The following is a 24,324-nucleotide window of genomic DNA, read 5'->3' as shown; positions in this document are numbered from 1 at the left end:
ATTTCAGAGCCTGTTTCTCCACCTATAAAATGGCAACAATAATGCCTACCTTTGGGCTACGCACGGAAAGGAAAATTCTGCTGTGAAATACACCAGTTTAAACCTGGAGCAACTCCACTGAAGTTAACGGGGTTATGTCAGTGTAACTGAGAGAATAGTCTGGTAGGAAGCATGGTACACAAGGGATTTTATTATTTTCCTTTGCAGATTTTGCCAAGATTTTCCACATTTATGTTACCCACAAATGTTATTGAAGTCCTGCATTGCAGATGCCTCCCCCCAACCATTGTTTACTCTGAATCTGGATATATATTAGGATTGTCAAAGGCTTGTGAGGGTATTAGGTGCCTATGGAAGTTAGGGTGCCTAGGTACTTTTGAAATCCCACTAGGTACTTTTCAGCATCTTTAGGTGCCTAAACGACCTGGCTGTCTACTGCCAGTATCTTTCCGTATTTTCCAGTCCTGGGACTTCAGAATGAGGAAAATCCAAAGTGATATATAAAGTGAAATATGTTTATTGATATTACACTATTTGTAAGGGGTTTGGAGATCAAAATGACCCCAACATTTCAGGGCTAAATTTTTTTAAAACTAGGAGCCTAAATTCAGATTCCTAAACTCTGATTTGGCCTCCTCAATAAGTGACTTTCAGAAATGTTGAGCAGGGTTGCTCAGTACTTTTGAATATCAGCCCAATTTACAGCCCACATACGGATTTCTGGACAGTGCCTCTGAAAACTCCAGCCTAGCTTTTCAAATGTTGGCTCAAGATTGTATTCCCTAATACAGACCGAAAAATCTTTGAGATTTCACAGAAAACCACGGGTTTCTGTCACGCACATTTTCCTAAAACCAGCTCTGTAAAGGTCTTTCGACACAGTTTGAAGTCACGGATTAATGTTTCTGCCTCTGGTTCACTTCATTCCGAGAAATAACACTGATTAGTTCCTGTTCTCAGCCAATTGCAAAGCTGCTCTCTTCCCTGTCCCACCTACCACTTCCTCTTCTCTGTCTCTTTCACCCTCACGGTACTTCCTGTATCTGTACTCCCAGACCTAGGCTAACGTGGTGGGTAAGTTGCACGATCTCTAATGCGGTTTGAATCGTTTGCCGGCCACCCACGTGTTCAGACTGTACGTGGCGGAGAGCGGTGTTCCCGGGATGGACTCGGGCCGTGGGGCTGTTGAATTCGGAACGCGGGGGTCACCCCGTTAGGTGGGGCCGAAGGTTAGTGGGAAAATGGTCTGTTAAAACGGTGAGATTGTGCTGTGTTATCTTCAGCGACCCCCCTGAAATTCCCATTGAATTCCCAGTATCAGGGCGAAACAGCGGGCCTGCTTTGTCCCTGGGTTTTAGTAAATGACCGTGTGGCTGGCCGCGGTGTTCCTCCCCAGGCCCGCAGGAAGCGACACGTGCTGTGGGAAGCGTTTGTTACCTCTCCCTACTCATCCCTTCTCCCCCGCCTGGCCGCCCGCCCCGATGTGCTTTGGGGGCTTGTTTCAGGGCAGGCGGGGAGTGCGCTGCGGAGCTCGGGCGCGAACCCAGGCGCTGCATTCCGCCCTTTACTCCAGTGAATTCTCCTCGCAGCTCCGGAGGGGAGAGCGGAGCCCTGGGGCCGGCTCCTCCCGCTGTAACCAAACCCTAATCAACAGCAGGAGTTTTGTGTACCGGTGTATGTCCCTTTAAGAGGAAAAAGCACGTGTGGGGGTCGGGGAGGGAGGCGGTGAAGGCCGAACAAAGGACGCCCTTGCCGCGGGGGGAGCGGGGTTAGGCAGGTGCCTCCCACTTCCGCCACGTGTTCTAGGACGAGCAGCCTCCCTCGGGGTGTGGGACGAGCTGGGAGCGGGTTTGACTCGGGGTTCAGAAGCGCTGCTAGCAATGGGGAGATGGCTCGTGCGGTGTGGGGCGGATGTGTTTGGGGGAAGCATGGGAGTGGAAGGTCCCTCCAGACCTCCATTTTGCTCCTGTCTCTCATGTAATCTTTAAAAACTTCTTTTCTGACAGAGCTGCGGTGGTGTTGGATGTGGTCTGGTTGCCAGGTTTTGCTCTGTGTATCCTAAAGCACTGTCTGTATCCCTTCATTTTAGGCTGAAAATGGAATTGATTTGCTGGGAGGAAACAATTGCCTTGGACCAATGCCATGTTCCAAATACGCGGAGCAATGAGCTGGTATGAGATTGACTTCTTACAGAGGAAGGGGAATCCCATGCCCAGGGAACTAAACTCTATATAACAGCAAAACTGTTGAAATCTAGGAGCAACTGTAGTGGGTTAGAAGAGGGGGACTGGGAGTCGGGACCCCTGAGTTTTATTCCCAACTCTGGGGGAGTGTGAACCAGTGGTTAGAGCAAGGGAGTCCAACCTAGTTGTAGAGAAGGGGGACTGGGAGTCAGGACTCCTCGGTTTTATTTGCCTATCTCTCTTTAAGGACTTAACCAAGACCTGTAATTTCAAACCTGGAGTGAGGACGCCAGAGTATTCATGTTAGGTGGTCTGGCAGGCAGGACCATGATCTATCTCCCTTCCCCCAGGTAATGCAGGCTGATGTTTTTCGGCTCTGACTTTATCAAAGTGTCTGTTGCCACTTGTGTTGACCGATCCAGCATTCAGCTACGATCATGGAGCGTAGTAGGAGTGACTTGTGGCTTTTGGGCCTTGCTAACCTACTAGCTTGTCTATGTGTTGAGGCCTTCAGGCTGGTGTTGCCTTACCAGATTTTAAATCCTCATTGTCCAGGATTGGTTCATCTCTTCCTCCTTCCTCTGCAGAGAAATTAACGCTATTGGTCTGAAGCTGTTCAGGTCTCTTGCTTGGGGCCTTAACAAAATTTGAGATCCTGCAGCTCACGAAAGCTCATGCTAAAATAAATTTGTTAGTCTTTCAGGTGCCACAAGTACTCCTGTTCTTTTTGTCTGCTCACTGTGGACTTAAAAGGGCCATACCCACGTGGTGCTCAGCAATATTCAGAGCCAGGGGCCCAGCTCTTCCAACATTTGGGGCCGGGGCGCGCCCCCCCCCACCCCAGGCCCCACGTGTGGCCCCGCCAGAGAGTCCCGTGGTCCCTATTTGCTGCCCCCGCTTGCCTTTCCGGGGCCCCAGAGCACAGCATCTCTGTCTTCCTCTCCTCCATGCTGCTTCCCTGCAGCAACTGCTGCCACAGGGTCCTAGTGTCCCCCTTTCCCCACTGCCAGGGCACACTGACTCTGAGCCTGCCCTTCCCCCTCAGACCCTTCCCTTTTCCAGCAGGACCCTCCACCAGCACAGGCTCTCCCCCCCCCCCCCCCCCCCGCCTCCAGTCACTGCTCCTGCCCCATGCTGGACAAGGAGGCAGTCCCATCCCTCACCTCCAGTGAGGCTACAGTCGGGGCAACAACAGAGGAGGAGGCGCATGCAGCACCCCCCCGACACCCTCCACGGGGGAGGCGAGGGAGAGTGACAGTGATGGGGGTGAGTGTGCTGCTGAGGGGCTCCTCCCCCAGAGCTCGCTGCTTCTAGCAGGGAAAGGGTTGGGAGGAGTCCTCCTCTCTGGCCCCTGTCCTGGAGCAGCCTGCCTGCACCTCAAACTCATTCCCAGCCCTGCCTCACCCCAGAGCCCGCACCCTCTACCCTAGCCCTGAGCCCCTCCAGCACCCCAAACATCTTATCCTGTCTCAGCCAGAGCCCTCATCCCCCCTGCACCCTGACCCTCTGCCCGAGCCCCTCCAGCACCCCAAGCACCTTATCCCCAGTCCCAGCCAGAGTTCTCACCCCCCACACACACTCCTACTCTCACCCTAAGCCCCTCCCACACTCCAAACCTTTAGCCCTGCACCCCATCCCTCTGCACCCCTCCCATCCCCAAACTCCCTCCCAGAGCCTGCACCCCAATCCCCTGCCCCAGCCTAAGGCCTGCACCCCAGACCACCTCCCTCACCCAAACTCCCTCCCAAAGCCTTGGGCAGGTGGGGGAGTGGAGTTTGGGCAGGGACGGGTTCTGGGCACCGCCAAAATTTCTACAAACATGCCACCCCTGTTTGTAAGCAAAGTAGGGAGCTTAGCCAATTGTCTGCTAAAACAAGGCAATTGTTTTTCTCTGAGGTCCCCACAATATGCCATTAAAAACTCCAGGGTCCAACAGGGGTGTGTGTGGATGTGGGGGTGTCTGGACTTCAGGGGAGCATGAGGGGCATCTGCCCGGCAGAGCTTGGGGCTTTAGCTCTGCGGGGCTTGAGGCTCTGCCTTTTCTGTCCTAGGCCCCTTTCAAGGCTGATTCCCCACTCTGGCACTTTGAGTGCAGAAGGTGGGGAGCCCACAAGGATTCTAAAAACTAATACGTGTCACTCCAGGCTGGTATTAAAGTCCCAAGGTTTCAGTTTCTCTCCGACCTTGGATTGGTAGATTCTACCACCTCCCAAATACAGAACCCCTTTGAGGCCCAGGAAGGTGCACTTGGGGATTCCTTCCTGTGGGTACCCTCAAGCGCTTTAACCCTCCTCCCCACTTTCGGGGAAGAGCTGAGAAAGAAGGAAAAAAAATAGGGAAATCAGTTCTTGCCACCAGGTAGTTAAACAACATGTGCACAAACCTCTTAAGACACACACATCCAATTCTACTCCTTAAAGGTATTTTTCTTTTTTTAATTAATATTTACATCTGGGAATTTAGGCTTTCGCTAGATTTTATAAAAACAATTACAAGGATTAAGCATCAAGAATAGCTTTCTTGAGGTACAGTTTAAAGGTTACAAGTAAAACAAAAGCACCTGGGGTTAGCACAGAGGAGTCCACAAGCCATAAAGAAATAAAAAAAAGAGAAACCTAAATACATCTTCCTAAACATTTCCTAATCTACTTACGTACCCGGGGTACCAAATGAATAGTTTCTAGGTATGATACTGAGGATTTTTCATACCTGGCCCCAGGCTTCTTACACTACAGCTCTGCCCTGTCCCCTCTCTCCGGGAGAACAACCACAGACAGACAAAAAGGGAATCTTTGTTTCAATATTAAAAAGTTCTAGCCTTCTCCTTGGCTCTTTTGGCCAGGTGCCCACTCACTTCCTTTCCCCTATGCATAGCAGTGAGACTTTAACTCTGTACAGCAGAGGTGGGCAAACTACAGCCTGAGCTCCTGCCCCTGGAGGCTCTCCCCCCCCCCCCGGCCACTCCCCTACTGTGGCCCCTTCCTCTACTGTTTCCCCTCCCCTGCAGCCTCAGCTTGCCCCAGTGCAGTGCTCTGGCTGTAGGGCTCTGAGCTCCTGGGGAAGCGCAGCTGCAGAGCCCGGCCTGACCAGGTGCTCTGTTCTGCACGGTGGCGTGGCTGGCTCCAGCCAGGTGGTGCGGCTGCCTGTCCTGCTGCTCTGGGTGGCACCGCTATAGCACTGCCAGCCACTGGTGCTCCAGGCAGCATGGTAATGGGCAGCGGTGGGTTGGATAGAGGGCAGGGGAGTTTGGGGTGGTCGTCAGGGGGCGAGGGTGTGGATAGGGCTTGGGGCGGTCAGAGTGCAGGGAACAGGGGGGTTGAATGGGGGTGGGGGTCCCCCAGGGCAGGGGTCGGGGGGGGACAGGGAGAAGAGGTGGTTGAATGGGGCAGAGGTTCCAGGGGGGCTGTCGGGGGGGGGGGGTGTTGGTGTGGCAGGGGATTCAGGGGCTGTCAGGGAACAAGGGGAGTTGGATGAGGCAGGAGTCCCAGGGGGCCGTCAGGGGATGGGGGGTGGTAGATGGGGCAGGAGTTCCGGGGTGGGGGGGTGTTAGAGGGCGAGAAACAGGGTGGGGGGGGTGTCGTATGGAGGGGCAGGCCATGCCTGGCTGTTTGGGAAGCACAGCCCGCCCCCCCCCCCCCCCCCTTACCAGCCCTCCATACAATTTTGGAAACCGGATGCGGCCCTCAGGCGTAAAAGTTTGCCCACCCCTGCTTTACAGGTAGCGCAATTAGAGAACAGCAACTAAGAGGGATTTTATAGTGGCTGGCTGGCTGTACATAAAAGGGAGCTCCCGCCCAACTTCTTTTATCACAGCGCCAGCCAGCCCAATGCCAGCCCTGCTTCATGGACCAGCCACGGGCCCCCAGTTGAGAACCGTTGTGCTAAAATATCCCCTTCCTCCCCTTCGCTCTGGCTGTCTCTCTCCACCCTAGAAGTGACTTCATTTTAGTCCTGCTGTCTTCCCCTCCATGTATAGTGTTAGCTCTTCCTGCCTAGCTATGCCCAGGTAGAACTAGCCTGTGGTGTGCTGGGGAATTTGGGTTTAGATGGGTCCAGAAGCAACTCTGATCTCTGGTATAGCTGCAGCAGCAGGGCAGAGGAAGAGGGTTTGTGGGTCATGGTCTTATGAATGTTTCTTTTCCTGTTTCAGATGGTGGAGAGGCTGGAGACAGACTCCCCAACCCCACAAAACGATTGGGGCTGAAGTGGAGAAATGAAGTAATTGAATCTTGAAAATGGGCTGAAATGAAACATCCCGGACCTGAGCACACAGGACAGTAGGGGGTAAGAGTCTCCTGCTGAGTAGGGCCTTAAAGAAAAGGGACTGAGTGGTTTTACAGCCTACATGAGCTGAATTAAGGATAATCAGCTCCTGTGCTTTCAGGGCTTGCTCTGATCTATGTGAGGGGTAGTGGGGAGTAGCCAGAGGTGTGTTGCTGGAGGTATAGGGTGACCAGATGTCCCAATTTTATAGGGACAGTCACGATTTTTGGGTCTTTTTCTTATATAGGCTCCTGTTACCTTCCCCCCCCCCCCCGGTTTTTCACACTTGCTGTCTGGTCACCCTATGGAGGCAGGATGCTTGACTTGATGGGCCCATCCACTGTTTTATTAGTAGTTATATTACACTGTTGCCTAGAGGCCCTACTGTGCTGGAGGTTGGAGAGTCACTTAAAGAGACCATCCTTGTCCCAAAGATTTTTTGTTGGCTTTGTCTGCATAGGTTATAAAGGATGGAAGACAGGAAATATCAGTATTACAGATGAGGAGAGCTGAAGGCTGAGATTTTTCAAAGGAGCCCAGTGGAGTTAGGCACCCAAACCAGAGATTTAAAAGGACTTATTTGAGGTCACCCAGGGAGCCTGTGGCAGAGCTGAAAACTGAACCCAGATGTCCCAGTCCAGAGCCTTAACCACACAACTATCTTGAGGGTGGGTGTTGATTGGAGACCCAGCCCACAAGACATTTCTTCTCAGACCCATGAGACCCTTCTGTGCTTTGCCACTGGTAGTGTCACAGCTGGGTTTGAGGGCGTGGGTGGAGTCTGCCATGAGTATATTCAATCCATCTTTCACCTGATGACACGTGCCGTGAGCAGACCCCGCTTCATTGCGGATGGAGAGACGCATTAACTCCCTCTCCCATTTTGGGCCTGCAATGGGATCTAGAAGATGTGGTTAAGGTTTAAGGCTAGGAGGAACCATTATGACTAGACAGACTGACTCCCTGCATCATAAGAAGCATAGAAAGTCACCTAGTAATCCCCATTATGACTCCCTGACTCCTTCCCATTTCTAAAACTCAACCATTATCCCCCCTATCCCTGCATGCTGCTTTTAAATAGTTCCCTGCATTAGCCCTTCTCACCTGCGTCTCCAGGTAACTTCACTGTGCCATTTCCCTGGCTGGAACTGCTGTGCCCTTAGAAGCTGCTCGTATGGCCTTATTGAAAAGCTAGATCTTTGTAGGCCAGACGGAACTGTTAGATTGCCTAGTCTGAGCTCCAGTTTAATACCAGCCGGAGAACTTCACCTAGCGATCCCACTGATTGTATTTGAGTAACACATCCCTCCTAGAAAGGCATCTGTCTCTAATTTTTCAGCGTCCTTATTAAAATTTGGACACCAGAACTGGATGCGATAATCCAGTATCAGACTCACTAGTGCCATATACAGGGGTGAAATAATCTCCCTGCTTCTACAGGCTAGTACCTGTTTATGCATGTGGGGATTTTATCTGTCGTCTTCTTGCAGGTGGAGTTGGGAAGCTCGGGAGCCCATGTTGGAACACGAGGCAGTTGGGTGAGGAAGCAGCTAAAATTCTCAACCACTTGAGGTTTCGGAGTCCTGGGTGGTGGTTTGTGTGTGGGAGGGGTCTGCTGTGATGAACTGCATGTTCAGTCCGTGTTTCACCTGAATACCCTGATTACACACATGCCCTGAGCAGACTAATGAAACAAACACCTGCAGCTGAGGTCTGATTTGGGGTAAAACTGATGTTCTAATGGTCTCCAATGCAACCATAAGTCCCAGATAGTGAGGAGAATAAGTAGCAGATCCATGCAAACTCTTCAGAAACTTGGTTCTGGTTTTTGTGCAAATGAAAGAGTATAGATGCAAGGAAAAGTTTTCCATGTAGTTGATAGCTTTTTTTTGTTTTGTTTTCTCTCTCTCTCTCTCTCCATTCACTTGGAAATATTTCCTCCTTGTATTTATAGGGGCAGGAACTCTAAAAACAAAACTGGATGGTTTCTCCTCTCCCTCCTCACCCTGGATCCCTTATAGGAATCACAGATGTAAGTACTGCTAGAAGTTCATATCCATCCAGTTGCTTAGCATGGCCTCATATTGGTACCCCTGGCCAATGTCACCACGGGGGCAGGTATGGGACGAGAAAGAGGTACTATGGCAGACCTAGCAGTTAACAAATGTCTGGCATAGCGTATACCATGCATTCCTCATTCAGTGACAAACAGTCTCTGAATTGTTCTTCCAAACATTGCCAGGCTGTCTTTCATTACCTGAAGCTGCAGATGCCTTCAGAAAGCCATATCTTTCTGCACACATGACTAGGAACTCCTTTCTGCAGGATTTTAGTAAGGAAACGGCTTAGTAAAGGTTTGCTCGTTAGGGAAATTTATGGTGTATCTCTTTAGGGAATCCTGTTGCTTTCAGAGCTGCTCATTTAAGGGAGAGTGGCCGTGATGACCGTTCCTCTTACTGCTATGAGCCATGGGCAGTGGGATTTTGTGTCATCGCAGATTAAACTTGGCCTTTCTTCACTCAGAGTGCTCTTGGATGGGTTTGGCCGTCCGTTGGCACTTCTGAATTTTGCGGGGTCAGACACTCAAAGAGGCAGAGGGGACTGGACTTTTGGGGAAAGAAATGGGGTTGATAAACCAGCTGTTCTGTACATATTTCTCTGTAAACTTTGGGCAGTGGGCTATGGTAACCAGATAGTAACTTTACAATGTGAGCTGAAAGATTACCTGAGCTGAAGCAGTAGGAGCTATGCTGGCCTCAGCTGGGAGGAGTTAGTGCAGTTAAGCTATCTAGTTTTCCAAGAGGCAACTTGTGTGCTGCATCTTTAATACTGAGATTCCTTATCTTTACAGGGATGATTTGAGATAAGCCTTCAAGGAAAATGTATCTTTCTCTCCACCGACATCAACTGTAAGAGAGAATTTGGGCCCTAAAGATTAAAAGTTTTGGCCCGTCTCTGATCTGTATTACAAGGACTCTTCGAAGTTATGTCCAGGAAAGTCTGTGTACTAAAAATAGGATTAAACTAGAATGGATGTGTAAGAGTTGAGTTTTTTTTTTTTTTTGTACAAACGTTCAGTAGTAGAACTGAGGGGGGGAAATGGAGCTTTCAACTGTAATCCACTGGTCTGAATTCAGTGCAGGTCAGTAGTGGTTGGGATTTTCACAGGAGACTTAAGGGCGTTAGATGGCATGCTGCTTTAGGCTCTTTTTAAAAATCCCAGATATTTTTAAAGCTCCTAGTCACTGTAATATCTGTGGACTTGTACAAAATTGAGGCTACGGATGGTTAATCAACATTGGTCTATTTATTGCTGGATCCAAAATTACTTTCCACTCTTCTGTGAATTTACTCTCCCATGTCCACTGTCTGTCTTCTACTACCAACACCATTTAGGTTAGGCTGAGATTTTCAAATGCATGCAGGATTTGGACACTCAGTTCCCATTTTAAAAAAATTAATGGGAATTTAACAGGCATATGCCATAATTTGAAAATCCTTAACCTAAATGTATTTAAACGTCTCCCTCACTCGTCTGACACCAGCGCAGACCCTTATTTCGTGCTCCCAATGTTGTCATCCTCTCTTATCCTTTTTTCTCTCTACCCCAAATAAACAGATGTAGATCCTTTCCCACTGAGTGGGCAGCCACCACTGCACACCACCTACATATTACAGCTCTTGGGCTGAACAGCTGGGAGGCAGTGGGACAGATGGAGCTGCGCACTAGGGCTGTGTGAACTGATTTCAGCAACATGTGGTTTTGAGTTTAGACGGTCCTGGGTTATATGGAAGTCAGGACAAATTCTCAATGTCATGAGCAGAGATGCCAAGCTGGACCCTCAAAACCAGGGCCATCTCAGAAAACATGGGCCATTTTGTCATCAAGAGTTTTAACGAGTTTGTGGGGATTCAGCTTTACACAAAAAACAAGCATTTCCCCAAAACCATGTTTTTAAACCAGGATGAATCTAAAATTTTTGTAATTCTCCTATATCTATATATATTTTGTGGCAGAGCTCTGACCTTGCCCCTGTGGGTCCTGCGCTTCTAGGCAGTTTGTTAGCCTCAGTGGCTCACTGTGACCCTCCACGTAGCCCTTCTCTCTCTAGGGCCAGGGTTACAGTCTACTGAGCCCTTTTCATCATAGGCCAGCAAGGAGGTTGGTGAGAGAACTCCCACAGTCTCTGTTGTCCCTGGGGGCTTGTTTCAGAACAGTTTAGCCTCCTGTCCTGACAGGGGCCTGACTTCCCTTCCCAGGAGATGTTCCTGTAATGGTGGGTTGGGGGGAACCCGGGCCCGCCCTCTACTCCGGGTTCCAGCCCAGGGACCCTAATGGCAGCAGCTGTTGGCAGCCAATCTTTCACTGCCAGAGTTGCTACATTTCCCTGGGCCACTTCCCCACAGCTCTCCTGCTTCTCCCTTCTTCACCCTTACCTTAGGGCTCCCTTACTGATGGCTTGAGGGTGTCTTCAGTAACCAGCCCTTCAGCAGCACTTCCTCTCCCCTGGCTCTCTTCTGCCTGACTAGAGTGAGCCCTTTTTATAGTATCAGCAGGGCCTTAATTAGAGTCAGGTGGTCACATTAACTAAATGGCCTCACCTGACTCTTTGCAGGTTAATTAGTCAGGTATTCTCATTAGCCTGGAGCAGCCCCTTGCTCTGGTCAGTCAGGGAACAGAAAACTTAATCCAGTGGCCAGTATATCTGCCTTCTGCTGTACCCAACTGGCCTGGGTCTATCACATATCCCTCCCCCCTGCTCAACACCAAGGGGTTGGGCAGCTTGGAACACCAGACAATTTACATGTGATAAGCCATCCGCATTGCCATGGCTACTCCCTGCTCTATGCGGAACTGGAAAGGTTGGTGGGATAAGAACCACCTGGTTACCCACCCTTGTGTTCTTTTCCTTGTTCCGCTATATCCATTTAAGAGGGGCATGGTCAGTCACAAGGATAAATCTGTGCCCCAGCAGGTAATAACGCAACGTTTCCATGGCCCATTTTATGTCGAGGCATTCTCTACTACTGCATATATTTGTTCCCTCAGAAGGAGTTTCCTACTGAGGTAGAGAACTGGGTGTTCCTCCTCCCCAACCATCTGCGACAGGACGGCCCCTAACCCTACCTTGGATGCATCTGTCTGTAGGATGAAAGCCCCAGATTTCACCAAGGACATCAGTATGGGGTTACTGCAGAGGGCAGTCTGTAGGTGTGCGAATGCCCTCTCTGCTGCATCGGACCATCTGACTGGATCAGGAGCGTGGGCCTTCACTAAGTCTGTTAGGGGACTTGCCCTTGTAGCAAAATGGGGGATGAAATGCCAGTAATACCCCACCACTCCTAGGAATGCTCGGATCTGCTTCTTACGACTTGACCAAGGCCAATTTTGGATGGCCTCTAACTTACTCAGTTGAGGTTTTACCAGACCTTTTCCTACCATGTAGCCAAGATATTTGGCCTCAGTGAACCCTACAGCGCACTTAACAGGGTTCACTGTAAGGCCAGCTCGATGGAAGATATCAAGGACCGCCCCCACTTTTTCCAAATGGGTCTCCCAGTCTGGAGTATGAATCACCACATCATCCAAGTAGGCCGCAGCATAACTGGTATGGGGGTGTAATAACTTGTCCATGAGATGCTGAAAGGTAGCTGGAGCCCCATGTAGTCCAAAGGGAAGGATCGTATATTGGAAGAGACCCTCTGGTGTAGAAAACACAGTCTTTTCCTTTGCACCTTCGGCTAGGGGAATCTGCCCGTACCCCTTTGTCAAATCTAAGGTTGTCAAGTACCGGGCATTCCCCAGACGATCCACTAGTTTGTCTATGTGGGGTATAGGGTAGGCATCTGTCAAGGTTCCTCCCCCACTCTGAACTTTAGGGTACAGATGTGGGGACCTGCATAAACACCTCTAAACTTAACTACCAGCTCAGATCTGGTCCTGCTGCCACCACTCTCAAGTACTAGCTCCCTTTTCTGGATAGTCTTGAGAGACTTTTTCACCGAGTCCCTAGTGAACACCGACTCAACCACTTGGATCTTAACACAAGGAGAATTTAACTGTCCCCGTTTCTTTCCCACACCAATTCCTGGTGAGTCCAGATTCAATCCCCTTGGATCTTAAAACGGAAAAATCAATCAGGTTCTTAAAAAGAAGGCTTTTAATTAAAGAAAGAAAGGTAAAAATCATCTCTGTAAAATCAGGATGGAAAATAAGTTTACAGGGTAATCAGATTCAAAGAGCCCAGAGAAACCCCCTCTGGCCTTAGGTTCAAAGTTACAGCAAACAGAGTTAAAATCCTCTCAGCAAAAAGGAACATGCATACCAATCCCTCTGTTACACAGGGTTCTTTGGAAGATCATAGAGGACAAGGCCCGGGTCATCCTTATTGCCCCAGCTTGGCCAAGACAGATGTGGTATCCTTACCTACTCAGCATGTCCTCCCATCACCCATGGGCTCTCCCCAACAGGCCAGATCTCCTTCCCCAGGCCAACGGACGGGTTCTTCACCCCCAGCTCCAAAAGCTCCACCTGACAGCCTGGTTCCTTCATGGTTCCAAACGCATGAACTAGCCTGTTCCAAGCAAGTCCGATACGTCCTCCTGCACAGTAGAAAAGACTCCACTCGTAAAACCTACCTGCAGAAGTGGAAGCGTTTTGCCCTCTAGTGCTCACATAATCACTTAACGCCCAATACAGCATTAAGTACTTACATGTAGGTACTGCATGTATCATTTTTGTGTGTAAAGTTATGAATATTGACTATGTATCTGTATTTCAAATGTAGTTACACCTGGGGAGTGAAGAACACTCGGGAAGATGCTTCCAGTCTAGGTAGCTGGTTGGGAAGGGCCTATTCAGGGTAATGGGTCATTAGGAAAAACGACAGGCCTTAGGAGAAGCTTATTTCCCACCTGGTGAGCCTTTCTGAGAACACTCCAGACAGCCCATAAGTAATGGCTGCTATCACTCTGCAAGGGTATGTGACCAGGGCAGATGACTCTGATCTCCATTTTGGGTATTTGTATTTTTCCACAAACTGGTCTGCGACCCAAGTTTGAAACAAATGGTTTCCGCTATACGGAAAAGCTATATAAGGCAGGGAGTGATATCATCGATTGTTCTTCACTCCCACACAACTCAGCACCTGAGAGAAGCTCTGGAAGAAAAGGACTTGGAATGGGGGTGGGGAGTCCAAGGTGCAAAGCAAGTGCAGCTTGTGCCTTGACAACCTGTAAGTCTGCTTGTATCATCAGTCAGAGTGAGAAATAGCTAATTCATATCCAGGCTTTCTAGTATCTTAGGCTCAGTTTACATTTTTGTTTATTTACTAGGTAATCTGCTTTAATCTGTTTGCTGTCCCTTATAATCACTTAAAATCTATCTTTTTGTAGTTAATAAACTTGTTTTATGTTTTAATTTAAACCAGTGTGTCTTTAAGTGAAGTGTCGGGGGAAAAATCTCATCTTGGTTAACACAAGTTTGTTGCATATTCCTCTCCAGGTAATAAATTTATACTGATTGGAGTTTCGGGCAGGGCAGGGCAGTACAGCTCTGGGATCCTAGGCTGGGAAGCTGGGGGTATCTTGGCTATAGCCTCTCTATTGCTGTTGGTTCATGCAGTGTTTGGTCAGCCTGCATGTAACTCAGCTGGGTGTGTCCCTGCCTGTGCAAATGCTGGTGAGAGTGTAAGTCTGGGAGTGGTCTACAGCTTGTCACAGCAGCACAGTGTGAGAGGGAGGCCGGGCTGGTGTGTCAGAGGGCTCAGTGGAACCCAGTTCCAGGTGGCACCCCAGGGGGAACCCGTCACAGCTTCCACCCCATGTACCAGGAGTCAGGGCACAACGCCTGGAGCAGGGAACCAAGCCCAGCCAGCCCCAGAGGATAGGAGCTGCTTCAAGCAGGCCATGGCGGTTGGCATCAAAGAATCAAAGCAGGGCAGTCCCACAAAACCCAAGACTATTGGAAGGTCTGTAGGGCTGCCACCTCTGAGATGCAAAAATACAGGACAGCTGCGATGGTCCTGAGCCCATCACACTGGACAGCTGGTAGCTCCCAGACCAACTTCCCAGGACAGCTACGAAGGGACAATCCTGGAGAAACATAGACATTGGCAACTCTAGCAGGGCATTAAAAAGGGATCCTAGGAGTGGGCGAGGTTGGCAGTGTGGGGACCACAGGCTAGGCCAGGGGTGGGCAAATCACAGCCCACGGGCCGGATCCGGCCCCTCAGGGCTTTGGATCCGGCCCGTGGGATTGTCCCCCATGGTGCTGCAGGCCCCACACCGGTCTCAGAAGGGGCCGGCACCACTTCTCTGCAGCCCCCCAGGGGCGGGGGGGCAGAGGGCTCCATGTGTTGCCCTTGCCGCCAGGCACTGCCTCCCGCAGCTCCCATTGGTTGGGAACGGGGAACCATGGCCAATGGGAGCTTTGGAGGAGGTACCTGGAGGCGCAGCAAGGGCAGCGCATGCGGAGCCCTCCACCCCCCTTCCCCCAGGGGCCACAGCGCTTTCCGGAACGGTGCAGCGTGGGGCCAGAGCAGGCGTGCAGGGAGCTTACCCTGGCCCCGGTTCGCACCGCTGCCACCCCAGAGCCGCTTTAGGTAAGTGGCACGGGCCGGAGCCCGAACCCCTCCTGCACCCCGCCCCCCAACTCCCTGTCCTAAGCCCTCTGCCTGCACCTCCCACCCCTCCTGCACCCCAACCCCCTGCCCTGAGCCCCCTCTCGCACTCGGCACACCTCCTGCACGCCAACCCCCTTCCGAGCTCCCTCATATGCCCTGCACCCCTCCTCTGCCCCAATCCCTTGCCCTGAGCCCCTTCCTGCACACCACACCCCCTCCCACATCCCATACTCCCTCTTGCACCCCAACCCCCGCCCCGGCCCTGCATACAATTTCCCCACCCAGATGTGGCCCTCGGCCAAAAAAGTTTGCCCACCCCTGGGCTAGGCTGTAGAGGGGTGGTAAATGGGGGGAGGTGTGGGGACCAATGCCAGCAGTGTGTGTGTGTGTAGGAATGTAGGGATTTTGTACGTAGGGGGGAAAGGAATGCAGGGGCTGTGTAGGATGTTGCAATACAGGAGCTGTGGGGGGAGGCAGCAATCAGGGCTGTGTGTGTGTGTGTGCAGAGCAATGCACGGGCTGTGGGGGTGCAGTGCAGGGGCTGTGTGTGTGCAGAGCAATGCAGGAGCTGTGGGGGTGCAGTGCAGGGGCTGTGTGTGTGCAGAGCAATGCAGGACCTGTGGGGGTGCAGTGCAGGAGCTGCGGGGGTGCAGAGCAATGCAGGACCTGTGGGGGTGCAGTGCAGGAGCTGTGTGTGTGCAGAGCAATGCACGGGCTGTGGGGGTGTAGTGCAGGAGCTGCGGGGGTGCAGAGCAATGCAGGACCTGTGGGGGTGCAGTGCAGGGGCTGTGTGTGTGCAGAGCAATGCAGGACCTGTGGGGGTGCAGTGCAGGACCTGCGGGGGTGCAGAGCAATGCAGGAGCTGGGGGGGGGGGTTGTAAGAAGGGGGGGTGTGAGCGCTGAGTGCCGCATTCCCCCGCCCGCCCCATAGAGGTCCCTGCTCTCCCCGCAGCCCGGCCAGGCTCGCCTGGAGCGCGCGCTCACGCCGAGGCGGAGGAAGGGGCGGAGCTCGGCGAACATGGCCGAGGAGGGAGGAGAAGGAAACCACCAGGCCTTGCAAAGGCTGCAGGTACCGGCGGGGCTGCTGCGGCCGGGGGGCGAACTCTGCGTCTGCCGGCTCCTGCGGGCTGTGAGCGAGAGCGACACACACACACAGAGCATTGCACAGATACACCGACCCCCCCCCGACACACACACACACACACACACAGAGCATTGCACAGATACACCGACCCCCCCCGACAAACACACACACACACACAGAGCATTGCACAGTACACACACACACCGATCCCCAACCCCTGATACACATACACACAGAGCATTGCACAGATACACCGACCCCCCGATACACACAGAGCATTGCACAATACACACACACACCGATCCCCACCCCCCGATACACACACACAGAGCAATGAGCAGACACACCGATCCCCACCCCCGATACACACACACTCAAAGCAGTGCGCACATATGCACACCAATCCATATAATTACACATGAGAAAAGCACAGATACACACCAATGCCTGCACACATAGTGATACATACACTGATCCCTGTGTGTACACGCACCCTCTCTTATCCCTGCACACACACCAGTGTACACTGATCCCTGCACGCACACGATGCATCCACACAATGATACACACACACACACTAATCACTGTGCATCCACACCAATACACACACTGATCTGTGCACAAACACACACACAGAGCCTTGCCCTATATCTCCCTTACACTGCCGTCTACCTTTGAAATCCCTGTGTCTGAATTAACCTCTCCCTTTTGCCATATGTTTTTCCCTGCACCCTCTCTCTGAGCATCTGGGTGGGTTTAGCCATTTTCCTTTTGCTATTTAAAGCCCCCAGCCCAAGATGGGTGCAAATAACAGGCCTGTAATGGGAAATAGCCTGTAAAATGCCCTGGGATGTAACATTTGTATACTGCCTTGATTAGCTGTGCACTGGGTTTGTAATTAAAATCATTAGCAGAGGGAGGGGGCTGACTGTGTTGGGGTTACTGAGATTTGGGGCATTAAGAGGCTGTCTGGGGCACTAGACTTGGGTCCCATTTCCATTTCCACTTCCACCATTGAGCTTGGGGAAGTCACTTCCCCTCTGTGCCTCACTTTCCCTGTCTATAAAATGGGGATAGTGGTCATTCCTTTGCCTGTTTAGACAGGGGAGCTTTTTGGAGCAGGGTCTGTCTCCCACTGTGTCTGTGCAGAGCACAATAGGGGGTCTCTGTCGGGGTCTGTGCAGTGCCCGGCACAAAAGGGGGTCTCTGTCGGGGTCTGTGAAGCACCCGGCACAATGGGGGCCCTGATCTCAGTCGAGGTCTGTGCAGTGCCAGGCACAATGTGCGCTCTGACTTTGGACAAGCGCTACCATAAGACAGATTATTAATAATAATAACAGTGGTGAAAGCCATGAGGGGCTGCAGTGTGCGAGGTCTGTACATCAGCTGGTAGGGCTCATATCTACAGCTGGATCCTCTGGGCACTTAGAATGATCACGATCAGTGTGATCACGGCCTCACTGGGTACCACATAGACCCCTAATAAGATCGAGGTCCTGTTGTGCCAAATGTTGCCAAGACCCTGACTGAAGTGAGGGCCCTTGTGGCGGGTGCTGCACAGACCCACAGTGCTTCCCTGAAGAGCTTGTCATCTAAAATCGATGAGATCAGAACTGCGTGTTGGATTTGGAAGCCCAGTTCCCATTAATTAGCTCGCTGGAACTGGGATGTTGTTTTGTTCTGTGCTTGTACAGCATCTAGCGCAGAGGAGCCCTGGGCCATGACTGGGGCTCCTAGGCACTATGGTAATACATCTAATAATGGGAACTGATTTCCACATTCCTCAGCCAGCTTTGAAAATCCCAACCTAGGCAGGAAACTGAGGCACAGAGAGATTCAGTTACATGGATTTGCAAATGAGACCTAAGGAGTTAAGAGCCCAAGTGGTTTTCAGTGTCATTTGGGGGCCTAATTTCTTTAAAATCCCTAGCCTAGTGACTTACCCAAGGTTACTGGTATAGTCTCTGGTAAAGCTGGGCTTTGAACCCAGGTTTCTTGAGTGTTAGGCCAGTGCCTTAACCGCCACGCTACATGCCTCCTTAGGTAGCTGCGGCTGCTAAGGTCACTGATGTGATCGTTCCCACCCCTGCCCCTCTCACCCACCTGTCCCTCATCCTCACAGGAATTGGTCAATGGCCTGTACTATTTCCGGGATCACTACTTCGAAAGCCACGGCGTGGAGGATGCGGGGAGAAAGCAGCAGGACGTGCTGGAGGAAATGGAGAAAACGCTACAGCAGATCAGCGAGATAGATGGTAACCGGGTATAAGAGGGGAATGCACCCCCTGCCCTAGAGGGGAAAACCTGGTATCCCATTCCCCACCCCCCTGAGCTTGCCAGACCTAGGGCCCCCTGGGGCTGGATTGGAGCTGGCACCCCCTAGAGGGGAAAAGCCCCATGCCCCATTCCTCACCCCCCTGAGCCAACTAGTCCCCCGCCCAGAGGCTGGATTGGAGCTGGTGACCCTAGAGGGGAAATGACCAGTGTCCCATTCCTCACCTCCTAAGCCATCCTGCCCCCTGCCCGGGGACTGGAGGCGAGCTGATGTCCCCAAGAGGGGAAAGGCCCTTGCCCCATTCCTCACCCCCTGACCCAGCCAGCCCACTGCCCTGGGGCCGGAGGGGATTTGTGCCACAGGCTATGCCCTCCCTTTGCGGCTCTGTCTCTCCAGGCTGTTCCCAAGGCCGGGCTTGGGCGCTGATGCTGAAGGGGAAGGCTCTGAACGTTACACCCGACTACAACCCAAAGGCTGAGGAGCTGCTTGCCAAGGCTGTGAAGCTGGACCCGGAGCTGGTGGAGGCCTGGAACCAGCTGGGCGAGGCCTACTGGAAAAAGGGCGACATCACAGCAGCCCACACCTGCTTCTCTGGGGCCCTGGGGCATGTGAGTCCCACCCCCAGGCATCCCGGTGGGCTGGTGTGGCCGATCCCAGGGGGTAGAGAGGGGAGAGACCCGGGTGTCCGATGGGGGGCTGGGTAGCTGGGGCCAAGGGGCCGATCTGGGGGAGAAGTGGGAGGCTGATTCCGGGAAGGGGAGCCAGGGCTGGCTGGGCCGAGGGGCCAATTCAGGAGAGGGGAGGGAAGGGGAGCCAGGGCTGGCCAATCTGAGGGCAGAGAGTGCGTTGGTGGGGAGGCGGGAGGCCGGGCTGAGGCGCTGACACTGGCTCCATGTCTCCCCCACAGCGGAAGAACAAGGTCTCGCTGCAGAATCTGTCCATGGTGCTGCGGCAGCTGCGAGCCGAGAGCACAGAGCAGCACGCCCAGAATGTCATGGACAGTGTCCGGCAGGCCAAGTTGGCTGTCCAGATGGACGTGCGGGATGGCCGCTCGTGGTGTGAGTGACAGCCCGTTTCCCTCCTCCAGGCACTGCTCCTGCTCACTCCCTGCTTCAAGGGACACTGGGACCCCCCATGGCACCAGCTGGGAGGAGCTCAGGCTTCTCAGTATGCTCTGCAACTTCCTGCCCGTCACCTGACTCGAGGGAGAATAGTATACCCCAGCGATATCCCTACAGTCAACCCTCCATTCTCAGCTGTAGCCATCCATTCCCCTCAGCTATATCCCTCCACCCATCCTCAGCTGGAGTCATCCATCAGTCCTCTAGTCTCAGCTACATGCCTCCAACCAGCCAGCTGTTCATCTTCTTTGACATCTTCTGTCCATTTGTTCTCTGTGCTAACCTCTGTGTCTCTCTGCCGCAGACATCCTGGGAAATGCCTACCTCTCGCTGTTCTTCAACACAGGCCAGAACCCCAGTATCTCCCAGCAGGCCCTAAGTGCCTATACCCAGGCGGTAGGTACTGCCCTGTCTTCTGCTGGTTGCAAGGGGGCCTTGTGCTGCAGGGAGCAGGGCAGAAGGCTCAATGGGGGCGCTCTGATGTTGATTTCCTCTCCACCCTAGGAAAAGGTGGATCCTACAGCATCCTGTAACCCGGACCTGCACCTCAACAGAGCTACGGTGAGAAAGTGGGAGGAAGGGGAGTGGAAGGTGTGACTGAAAGGTGACAGGGGCTCAGGAGGGGCACTCTCCCCTTGGAGGCAGTGCCAGCATCAGTTCCCCAGTGTGTTTTTAGGGGGCTCTGTGTCCCTGTGTCTGCTGCCTCCTGCTGGACGGCATGAGCCCTGTACTTTCTGGTCTAACCATTAGATCCCACTCCCCTCCCAGAGCCAGGAATTAAACCCAGGAATCCCAATTCCCTGCACACGCTGCTCTAACCTAGTGGGCTTCCTCCTATCCCCCTCACACCTTGAGCCAGGAATGGAAACCAGGAGTCCTGGTTCCCAGCCTCCTCACTCTAACCCACTAGAGTCCTGGTGCCAAGTGCCACTGCTGTAACTCTAGCACTGTGCTGTGTTTCTCTTGGGTCAGCTGCATAAATATGAGGAGAATTACATGGAGGCCCTGGAGGGGTTTTCCCGTGCGGCAACCCTTGACCCAGCCTGGCCCGAACCCCAGCAGCGCCAGCAGCAGCTTCTGGATTTCCTGGAGCGACTCACCAGCCTCCTGGAGAACAAGGTAGAGCATCTCCCCTCCTCCCTGCCGTCCCCAGCCTGGCCTACAGGGAGACATGTCTCAGTCAGTGACCCTGCCCTCCTTCCCCCCCTGCAGGGCAAAGTGAAGGTTAAGAAGCTGCAGAGCATGCTGGGAAGCCTGCGCCCATCCCACCTGGGCCCCTGTGGGGATGGGCGGTACCAGGGGTCCTCAGGCCAGAAGGTGGCACTGGAGCATCGGCTCCTGAGCACCTTGCAGCCGGGTGTGAACACGGGGGCTGTAGTGCTGGGCAGGGTGGTCTTCAGCCTCACCACGGACGAGAAGGTGCCCTTGTGAGTACCACCTGTCCATCCATCCATCTGTAGTGCTTTCTGTTGATGTTGCCTATCCTCCTGTCAGTCCTGAGCTATGTTCATCTGTCCGTCCTGCTACCCATCTGTCAGTCCTGAGCCCTGTTCATCCTGTTGTCCATCTGTCAGTCCTGAGCTCCATTCATCCATCCGTGTTTCCTCAGTTCTGTACACCCATCCAACTATTCTCATGGCCATCCACGTGGCCTTCCATCCATCCATCTATGCATCCTCAGCACCATTCATCTGTCCCCTCACCTCCTGTCCCATCACCTTACTCACACTCTCGCCTGGTTTTCTGACAGCACGTTCGGCCTGGTTGACTCCAAGGGCCCCTGTTTTGCGGTCACTGTCTATAACATGGTCCAGAGCTGGGGTGTGCTCATCGGCGACTCAGTGGCCATCCCTGAACCTAACCTCCGGCATCACCACGTCCAGCACCAGGGCAAGGTGTGTGTGGCCTGGTCCTCTCTGTCCCAGGCTTAGTGCTGGAGGGATTCCTAGGCCTGGCCCTGCGGGAGGAGGGATATGGGAAGTCACCAGAGACAGGTTGATACAGAACTGTAGCCCTTCTTCAGTTTAAGGGTTAATCCTCACCCTTTCCTCATGCCCCTCCCTCCACCTGTTGTTTCTTCCCACCCCCACTGCGGTGGCGGGAGGCATGAATGAACTCCACACTTCCTGTCTGTTGAGTGCATCACTTCCTATGTGAGCTGTTAGACCTCAATTACAGGGCCACAGATGCCAGAGTGATGGGGCCTTTCTCACAGCACGGTGGGGGCGATGTGTCTTTCCCAGCCCCCTTTATATGGGGTAGAGGAAATGCCTTTAAATTGGGGGAGAGGGGTTGCAATTCCCTACCCCAATATCCACCCCCACGTCCAGGAAAGCAGAAGCCCACTAGCTGCCCAGCAGGGAAAGAGTTAATTTTGACTCTATTGCTGGGGGACTGGCACCTGCTCCCTCACTAGAGCACATCTCAGTCTTCTGCAGGAAGGTGGGAGGACACACTGGCTCTTCAGGTTTTTTACAGCTGCTTAGGGGATTTGGGCTCCTGACATCTGTTAAATTTGGGCACCCAGATCCCCTAAGCAGGTTTGGAAACCCCAGCACATGAAATTAAAATCACCATCGGTAGGAGTTAACAGTGGAATTTGCCCTGCCTCATAGATGGGTGGGGAAATTTCAGTCCATGATGTGCAAACATTCATCAGTAGGATTCCAGAGCTAACCACCCTTCTGACTGACTTCTCTGTCTCCACGGTACCTCCAGAGCTTCTCCTTCCCTGGGATCCGTGTGGAGACCCCACTCTTGCTGGTGGTGAACGGCAAGACGCAGGGACCTGGCACCCAGGCGGCAGCTACTGTGGCATACCGAGTGCAGAGCGAATGATGCCCTGGGGAGGGAATGTGCAAAGATAGCTCCTTGCCCTCCGATGCTGCTGCTGGAGGGGTCGGACTTGTCCTGCTGTCCGCTGCCCCCTGGTGGATCCCATGAGTATAATGGCTTAGAGAGGCTTGTGGGGCTGGCAGAGGATTTACAACTGGGTATTGGGGCAAAGGATGGGGACTGAGAATGGGATGATTCCCCTCCTCCCCCCACAAAGAGGGACAGAGGTTCCTCTTTTCCCATTCTCTCTCCACTCAACATGGTCATCTCTCCCATGGCAATGAGCTCTACCCAGGCTCTGCCCCTGGTACCCCAACAAACCACTCCAATGGGCTGATCCCAGGTGTGAAGAAATTGCACTGGGACTAGGAGACCCCTACCAAGCCCACCAATGCCTCCTTCATCAGCACCCGTGCCCTGCCCTTTCTCCTCCTCTCCTTTTCCACACTCCCCCTTCCTGTCTCCTTCCCATGGGCTGGAATCACTGGCCCCGACCCCCCTCGGTTTGTCTGGCTTATGACGTGGGGACAGTCAGAGGTGATTAAGGGGTGTTGTAGGTGCCTAGTCCCCTAGTTTGAGGGTCAGACTTTCTTAGGGCCCTTTCACAGCTGGTCTGGCCCGAGGCCCTGCTCTCTCTGTGTGTACAGAGCGGGTCTGGCCCGGGGCCCTGCTCTCTCTGTGTGTACAGAGCGGGTCTGGCCTGGGGCCCTGCTCTCTCTGTGTGTACAGAGCGGGTCTGGCCCGGGGCCCTGCTCTCTCTGTGTGTACAGAGCGGGTCTGGCCTGGGGCCCTGCTCTCTGTGTGTGTACAGAGCGGGTCTGGCCCGGGGCCCTGCTCTGTGTGTGTGTACAGAGCGGGTCTGGCCCGGGGCCCTGCTCTCTCTGTGTGTGTACAGAGCTAGTGTGGACTGAGGCCCTGCTCTCTGTGTACACAGAGCAGGTCTAGCCCGGGACCCTGCTCTGTGTGTGTACAGAGCGGTGGTATATTTATTTTGGAAGGTTTGTTTTGTTTTATAATTTTATACGTTTAAAGGTTTGGGTTTTTTTCTTTTGTAATGAATAAAACCTGTTATCGATGAGGTTCATGATCAGTGAGTCGTGTCAGTGCATCTATCCCCCTACACAACCACCTGTCAGTCTGTCTCTTTAACTACTGTTCGATGTTCCCAATGTTTCGATTATTTCTCTCGGGAAGGCAAATGGAGATGCAGCCCTGATTAGCTCTGACTCTGAGCAGCCGGTCAGGCCCCCGGGACTAAGGCAGCCCCATAGTGCAGAGGGAAAACTACTCGGCTAGAAGAGGTGACTCGGGCAGATGCACAGAGAGTTTACGTAGCGAGTAGACACGAGCGGCTGGCCCATGTCAGTCGACTCAGGCTCCTGGGGCTCAGGCTGCGGGGCTGTTTCACTGCTGTGTAGATATCAGGGCTCTAGGACCCTGTGAGATTGGAGGGTCCCAGCTATCTGGTTGCTGTGTAGACCTACCCTTATATCCTCCAAACCCCCTCAGCCGCTGCCTAACCTGGTGGGTCCCTAAACTGCGGTCAGTGGGCCTGCGCCAGTCCCCTCAGTCCTGACCCCTTGCTCAGTCTAAGCCCCGGAGGAGGAGACGCTCCTGCGTACTCTAGAGCAGCATTTCTCAACCTTTTTTCGTTGGCGGGCTCCTAAAAAGTTTCAAATGGCGATGTAGACCCCTTTGGAAATTTCGAGTGGCGGCATGGAGTCCATTGGCAATCTATCGTCTGTCCATATAGCTGGATTCTGGTCAGTCTGTTTTCAGTCTAAGTCTTTCGCGGACCCCGGAGATATAGTCCGTAGCCCCCCCCCAGCCCCCGCACTGGTTGGAGCACTTACCTGGGATGAGTGAGACCCCAGTTGAGATCCTCACTCTAGGGCCCTGCCTGCTGGGCGATTGTGGGGTGTCGAATACATTCTGATCC

The 24,324-nt window shown here is 52.9% G+C and overlaps 1 protein-coding gene, 1 long non-coding RNA gene and 2 other non-coding genes across 7 annotated transcripts; all 4 read left to right on the top strand.

Annotated features, from left to right (window-relative positions):
- The first annotated feature begins 887 nt into the window (after nt 1–887).
- LOC123347303 lies at nt 888–9,487 on the top strand. 3 transcript variants are annotated; one of them, XR_006573100.1, is made up of 7 exons: nt 888–1,074; nt 2,090–2,171; nt 2,431–2,533; nt 6,334–6,467; nt 7,937–7,984; nt 8,401–8,478; nt 9,298–9,487. It is a non-coding gene; the product is annotated as an uncharacterized LOC123347303 (long non-coding RNA). The 3 variants fall into 3 exon arrangements; XR_006573099.1 differs by having other exon boundaries at nt 890–1,229; XR_006573101.1 differs by lacking the exon at nt 2,431–2,533 and having other exon boundaries at nt 908–1,229.
- LOC123348983 lies at nt 8,056–8,132 on the top strand. The gene has a single exon (XR_006573298.1). It is a non-coding gene; the product is annotated as a small nucleolar RNA SNORD126 (small nucleolar RNA).
- On the top strand, nt 8,885–9,031 carry LOC123348982. Its single transcript, XR_006573297.1, has one exon. It is a non-coding gene; the product is annotated as a small nucleolar RNA SNORA79 (small nucleolar RNA).
- Nucleotides 9,488–15,987: 6,500 nt separating the features above from the next.
- TTC5 (tetratricopeptide repeat domain 5) lies at nt 15,988–23,473 on the top strand. 2 transcript variants are annotated; one of them, XM_044986654.1, is made up of 10 exons: nt 15,988–16,139; nt 18,277–18,409; nt 18,826–19,037; nt 19,337–19,487; nt 19,855–19,946; nt 20,055–20,111; nt 20,523–20,669; nt 20,763–20,977; nt 21,301–21,445; nt 22,269–23,473. In XM_044986654.1, the coding sequence occupies exons 1-10, from the start codon at nt 16,089–16,091 to the stop codon at nt 22,386–22,388; spliced, it is 1,323 nt and encodes a 440-aa protein (XP_044842589.1). In that variant the 5' UTR covers nt 15,988–16,088; the 3' UTR covers nt 22,389–23,473. The 2 variants fall into 2 exon arrangements, with proteins under 2 accessions (XP_044842589.1, XP_044842590.1); XM_044986655.1 differs by lacking the exon at nt 15,988–16,139 and having other exon boundaries at nt 18,280–18,708; nt 18,766–19,037.
- Nucleotides 23,474–24,324: the final 851 nt, after the last annotated feature.

Source organism: Mauremys mutica, chromosome 13 (assembly GCF_020497125.1).
Source record: "Mauremys mutica isolate MM-2020 ecotype Southern chromosome 13, ASM2049712v1, whole genome shotgun sequence".
Lineage (NCBI taxonomy): Eukaryota > Metazoa > Chordata > Testudines > Geoemydidae > Mauremys > Mauremys mutica.
This window is presented reverse-complemented; position numbering and strand designations above follow the sequence as displayed.

Coding starts and splice junctions, on each gene's coding strand:
- TTC5 (XM_044986654.1), top strand. CDS start 16,089: ATGGCCGAGGAGGGAGGAGAAGGAAACCACCAGGCCTTGCAAAGGCTG. Junction 20,978..21,300: donor ACGGACGAGAAGGTGCCCTT/GTGAGTACCACC, acceptor GTTTTCTGACAG/CACGTTCGGCCTGGTTGACT. Junction 21,446..22,268: donor ACGTCCAGCACCAGGGCAAG/GTGTGTGTGGCC, acceptor CGGTACCTCCAG/AGCTTCTCCTTCCCTGGGAT.